Below are 6,132 nucleotides of genomic sequence, written 5' to 3'. Positions count from 1 at the left end.
TGCATCTCTCCTCCCCAAAGTGCATATAGCACGAGCTGTGTGGCCTTTCCAGGTCCCCTGCGAGACTCCTGGAGGCAGCCTGGGGCTGAAGAGAAAGAGGGGGACAGTCTGGAAATGTCCCCTTCTTAACGCAAAGCATTCACCAAAGAGAGCAGACTGGCTGAGGAAGTTCCTTTTCAGGGGACTGACCTCAGGGCCCTACCTGCAGAACGGGGCCCAGGCTAGGGCAGAGCAGTCTGTCCCCACCGTGGCTGTCGAGACAGGCCCCTGGGCAGGCCCGTTTGCTCTCTGCCTCTTGCAAGTGACAGCTCAGACAGGCCTGTCCCCACACTTTCAGCCCAGACAGACCTGTTTACACTCTTGTTACACGAGCGATCTTGTTTATATTCTGGCCACCTGGACAGGCCTGTGCATACTCTGGCTGCCCAGAAGGCCAGTCTGCCCTGTAACAGCCTTTCTTAGCCCAGTAAAGAAATGCTGGCCAGAGTATGGTCACTAAGCCCACAAGTCTTAAAAAACAAAATACCTTTATTTAGTTATCACTGAATTTGCAAACACAGGAAGGAACAGATATCTAACTCCACTTCATCCCACAGGCTTTTGGGGAGTGCTGACCCCAGGGCCACATGGGCAGCTTGACCACAGTGTCCCAGGCGAGCCTGCCTCCTGGGTCCCGGCTGACCCACCATCCCATGGGAGGCTGGCCCCGATGTTTCTAAGGGCCCTGCAGCTCCGATGAAGACACCCCTGCCTCCACAGCGATGGGCTGTCGAGAGAACTGGTGGGAGGGGAGGCTGGCCAGCTGTGGCACGTGGAAGGCAGCGGGTCCTGCCTTAGGGCTGGACCTGTCCTTGGGGAGAGCTGTTTGTCTGAGGCCACGTGTTGCAGGGCAGGGTGGGGGCCGGCCCGGGCCAGGACACAGCTGGGGAAGAATCAGGATGTTATGTCTTCAGAAACGGAAAGCAGTGACTGCAGGCCTCCTGGAGAGGGGCAGTCTTTCGGCATCTGGCCCTGCAGGCCCCCTGTCCTCCAGGAGGGAGTGGCCAGGCTCAAAAGACTTGGGTTAGAGTTCTGGCCCTGACAATACTTGCCCTGAGACCTGGGGCGAGTGTTTGTAGCTCTCAGAGCCTCCACTCTGCGATGCAGCAAGTGCGGACCGTAACCCCTGCCTGCCGTCCTCACAAGCCAACCAGAGGACACGGCACAGCCGGGCCTGGACCATGCGGGCCCATCACTCTCCGGCTGGGGCTCCCACATGCGTTTCCCTGCTCTGACTCCATTTTCCTTCCAGTGGGGCTGACTCTTGCCTCCCCAGGGTGGGAAGGACATGTGTGCCTGGCCCCTGTCACTGCTCAGGAAAGTAGTGACTTGAGGTCCCGCCCTCGGCCCTTAACCCTGGAGCCGCGTTGGCCCCACCAGCTCTGCAGGCTCAGACGTTCGTCTCGAGCTCACTGATCTCGATGGTGCAGTGGTCCAGACTGGTGGCAGCTGGCTCCTCGTCCTGCTCCACCTGGACGGGGACGTGGTGGGGACAGGCGGGGCCCAGGGTCAGCTCCGAGGCCTCAGCCACACTCTTCACACAGCCGTTCTGCTGTGCCGCCACGATCTCCTGGAGGCTCACCGGCTGGGTCTCACAGGGCGGCAGTTTCTGGGGAGGGAAACAGGCCTTGGTAGCAGCAGGAGGGACTGTGGTTAGACACCAGGGAGGACTGAATGAGCAAAGGGCTGGGAAGCACGTGATTGGTTTTCCTACAGACATGCTGTGGGACCTTGATAGGTCACAGGGCCTCTCTGGGCTCCAGTTCCAAGCTGTCCTGCCTCCCTCAAGACTATCCTAGTAGAGAAAGGGACCTGACCCACAGGGTCCAGTGAAGGACTTGGTGGCTCCCCTGCCTGGCCTCAGCGTCCTCATGGGGTGGGGCAGCCTGCTCGCCGTGTTTCCTGAAGCAGCCCTGAGGACCGTGCGGCCTGGGCCGACGTCCAGATATGCACATTGTTGCCAGCAGCACCGACAGTACCCACGGCAGGTGCAGGCTCGCTTCTCTTGCTTTGTTCCTCACTGCGCCTCCTGTGCCTGGGCCAGCCACAACCGGCTGGCAGGGGAATCAGTCACCCTGGACCTGACCAGGAGACCAAGGCCCCGAGGCACAGAGGCACGGGCTGAGAGCTGCCCCGCTGGGCCATCCCTGCAGATCTGGTGCCCTGCCCCCCGACCCTGCTCCACCCTGCCAGGCCCTTGGGGTGCCGGGCTGGGAGGGAGGCACTGCTCTCACCTCAGTGCCCGCATCCTGAGCAAAGTCCTTCCGGCAGATGTGGGCCATGATCCCCGCGGCCAGCGCGTCACCCAGCACGTTAATCATGGTGCGGAAGCGGTCCCTAGGGAGCCGAGGGGTTGGTGAGCGTGGGCGCCGGACTAAGGGGGGCTGGAAGGGACAGCGTGGGACAGCTGCCAGGTGGAGCCCATGCAGGGCACCTGCTGGGTCTGCTCAAGCCCACCCCGCTCGGCGCTGCTGAAGCAGTTGATGTAGGCGGGCTTCGTGGGTGTGTGACCGCAGTGGCACAGGGCCTGTGCTTAGGAGGCCCGGGCTGGCTCTAATGCTCTGCTCTCACCCTCCTGAAATTCCTGACAATTTTTGAGCAAGGGATCCTCCACTTTCACTTTTGAAAACTAGGCCCCACAAATTATGCTACCAGGCTGGTATTGACGAGTGAGCACCCCCACTGCGCCAACCACTGCTGCTCCCCTGCCTGCCCCCAGTGCCTGCTGCCTGCGGGGTGGAGGTGGGGGCGAACCCCACTCACAGAGCCCAGTCGACAGCGATGATGAGGTTGATGTCGTCGGTGGGGAGTCCCACGGAGGTGAGCACGATGACCATGGTGACCAGCCCAGCCTGGGGGATGCCAGCTGCCCCGATGCTGGCCGCGGTGGCTGTGATGCTGCAGGAGGGGCAGGAAGAGGAAAGGAGGAGCACGAGGGGCAGGGCTCGTTGCCCCGGATCCAAGAAGGAGGCCAGAACGCCAGGCCTCTGGGGACTGCCGCATGGAGCAGTGGTTGTTAGGAATGCCACCCCAGGGAGTTCTCAGGGTGGTGGGGCACGTCCCTGCTCAAGGTCCTGTGGTGCCATGGGCCCCCAACCCTGGCCTCAGCAGAACCTCCTGAGAAGTGTGTGGAAAACCCTGTGTCCACACCTGCTGCCACGCCCAGAGATTCTGATCGTCACCGGCACACCTCTGCCCATACTCCCTCTGGGGCCTGGTCCCCAGGGTCAGACTCATGCCCTCAGCCGGCCTCTGCCTCTCACCCCGGCACCCTTTCCTCAGCTCCAGCCACATCAGCGGCTCCTCGGCTGTCCCTCATCCTGCCCCTGTCCTCTGCTCCCCTGTGCCCACGTACAGCGCCCTCCCGGCCCTGCGTGTCTGGAATGCAGGCCCTCCTTGGGGCTTCAGCTTCCCAGCCTGCTTGGAGCCCCCTCTCAGCAGGGCAGCGCTGGGGAGGGAGTCCCATGCCCTGAGTCACTGGGGTCAGGACACGTCCCAGCCCCTGCACCGACTTGCTGTGTGGCCTAGAATGAGCCCCTCACCCTCTCTGGGCCTCAAAGACCCCATCAGATTTGGGAGCTCGAGAATCCTGAAGGTTCTTCCAGCACCCGCCCCCCACAATCCATATTGGGCGTGGGGTGTCAGGAGAGCACCTGATGGTGATGATCTGGCCAAAGTCAAGCTCATAGTTGTTGACCTGGGCAATGAAGATGGCCGCCACAGCCTCGTAGAGTGCGGTGCCATCCATGTTGATGGTGGCGCCCACGGGCAGCACAAAGCGGGCAATGCGCCGGTCGATGTGGTTGTTCTCCAGCAGGCACTTGAAGGTGATGGGCAGTGTGGCTGAGCTGTGGGCAGAGGGGCCAGTGTCTGCCCGCCACCCTCATCCTGATGGCCAGGGCCTCTGGGCTGGACAGGAAGCTCGCCCCGGCCCTGGGCAGCTGGCCCATCACAAGGAGAACAGGCCAAAGGGGCTTTGATAATGGTCGTGAGTGGCACCCTCCGGGGGTGCGGGATCAGTGGCCAAGCCAGCCCCACCCAGGCCCAGGCCCGCAGAGCCCAGCACAGAGGCTGGAAGCGAGTTCCCATGCACTGTGCTGGGCTCTGTGTCACGCTCTCATCTGATCCCCACAGCTTCCCGTGCGGGAGGGTTTGAGTCCATTTTACAGACGAAGAAACAAAAGCCCAGAGGGCCAGAGGGGCTGCCCGGTCACACCGCGCTGGCCGGGGTGGATGAAGGGGCTACCGGCAGGCTCCGGGGCTGGCTCGCAGTTCCCATTCCAGCCTCCCGCTCACCAGGCAGCCCTGCCACCTTCCTCCCCTGTGTGCGCCTCAGTTTCCTCGCCCCAACAGCGCCTAGACCACAGGGCTGTCGGAGAACCCAACGGGGTAAGCGCTAAAGCGTCTGCAAGTCGCAAGCCCTCTGTCACTGAGCTGCTACCGTTTGGTCACTGTGTTGTCTCCTGGAGTGCCTGGAGGCAGTGCGGGGACGAAGGCTCAGGTTGCTGTGGCTCCCGAGCCCTTCGTCTCCCTCAGGTTGCTGCCTGGGGAGCGCCCCCCACATGCCGGGGCCTCCGAGGCGCCTAGACTTGCTGGGCCCGAGGCCATGGCTCCTGCTCAGCCTGTGGCCGGGGGCAGTCACGTGGGACTCCCTCTTTCCTCTCCAGCTCCTGGCCCCCACCCTGGCGGAGGTTCCTGGCTCCAGGGCTTTTCCTCCCTGGGGCTCCGCTCCTCTTGAGTCCTGCACGAGGGGCTTCTGCTGTCAGGGTGGGGTCGCTGGCTGCCAGGGAAGGAGGTCTGTGGGGGCCCCACGCCCATCTTACAGATTGGGAAGCTGAGGCCCAGGGAAGAGAAGGCAGAGGGTTGGAGGGAAGAGCCAGGCTTTGGCACTGGAGAGCTTGGGCGACTTCCTCCATGTGGAGCTGAGACACTCACTGTGGGGAGGGCCACCCTTTCCTCACAGGCTCGATGCTCCGAGAGGAAGTGACCACATCCTCTCTCGGCCCATCGACAGCCAGGGTTGCACGACTCGAACTCATGGGCTCGTTGGCACTCGGTTCAGGGATCCTGAGGCAGGTGCCACTTTGTTCAGCCCAGACTGGCCTTCCGCCACAGCAGCCCTCTAAGGCAGAGGCCACAGTGGTCCCCAGTCTGTATATGAGGAAATTTATGTCCAGGGAGCTCAAGTGGCTTGCTAGTCACACAGCTAGTGGGCGATGGAACCAAGGTTCAAATCCCCACGGGCTCGCGACACTGCCCAGGTTGTGACGGGGCATCCAGCCAGGACGTCCCAGCGACAGTAGACAGGCAAAGACCCTAAACAGTGCAGCCCTGACTCCAATGGAAGTGGCAGCGAAAGGTGACAGCAGTTGAGGGTCATCACTCTTCAGCTGTCCCTGGCCCTGACGTGTGGGAGCCGACCCCCACGTGGATCGAGCGTACTGTCGGGATGGGCAGTCGGGGAAGGGAAGGCCTCAACAAAGGCTTTCTGCCATCCGGGCAGGTGGGGCCTCAAGCATTACATTTCAAGTATTGGTCTCGTTACCATCGCTGCCCCGTTTGTGAGGTAGGGACTGACACTCTGTGCTTCTATGGCTACGGACAAATGATGGCTGGACAGATGGACAGAGGTCAGCCGCTGCCACCTCCCCTGTCCTGCCCGTTGCCCATGGCTACCTGGAGGAGGTGGCCAGTGCGATGAGCAGGGCCTGGAGGATGCCCCGGATGAAGACGATGGGGTTCTTTTTGGTGATCAAGAAGTAGAGCGTGGGCAGGATGAAGAGGCCGTGGACCACCAGGCCGCACACCACGGTGACCGCATAGAAGCCCAGCTTCTTTCTGACAGCCGTGGGGTCGTCCATCTCCAGGATCTTGCCAGCGATGAGGAATACAATGCCAAAGGGGAAGTACCTGGGGGGGCAGCCGGCTCAGTGCCAGGCAGGCAAGGGTCCCAGGCAGCCGGGCACCGACTGCCTCACTGCCTGGCCTGATCCCCGAGCCTCCCAGAGCTCCCGTGCGGACAGAAAGAGACTGTGTACCAAGGTGCCCCGCGCATGGCAGCAGGAATACCACTACCGTCCCCCAGCCCAACTC

The 6,132-nt window shown here is 62.3% G+C and overlaps 1 protein-coding gene across 2 annotated transcripts in view; it reads right to left on the bottom strand.

The window, feature by feature from the left end:
- Positions 1-539: 539 nt before the first annotated feature.
- The window catches only part of SLC1A7 (solute carrier family 1 member 7), a 78,010-nt gene continuing 72,417 nt past the window's right edge, over positions 540-6,132 (bottom strand). For both annotated transcript variants that reach the window (XM_046660084.1, XM_046660086.1), the window contains 5 exons: positions 5,716-5,949; positions 3,693-3,887; positions 2,803-2,937; positions 2,274-2,376; positions 540-1,648 (listed from right to left, as the gene is read on the bottom strand). In XM_046660084.1, the coding sequence (XP_046516040.1) occupies positions 1,430-1,648; positions 2,274-2,376; positions 2,803-2,937; positions 3,693-3,887; positions 5,716-5,949 (886 nt within the window). In that variant the 3' untranslated portion in view covers positions 540-1,429. The remainder of the gene's footprint in view (positions 1,649-2,273; positions 2,377-2,802; positions 2,938-3,692; positions 3,888-5,715; positions 5,950-6,132) is intronic.

The sequence above is a fragment of the Equus quagga genome, chromosome 5, assembly GCF_021613505.1.
Source record: "Equus quagga isolate Etosha38 chromosome 5, UCLA_HA_Equagga_1.0, whole genome shotgun sequence".
In the NCBI taxonomy this organism is placed as follows: domain Eukaryota; kingdom Metazoa; phylum Chordata; class Mammalia; order Perissodactyla; family Equidae; genus Equus; species Equus quagga.
Note: the sequence above shows the minus strand (reverse complement) of the source record. Positions and strands in the feature narration are given on the sequence as shown.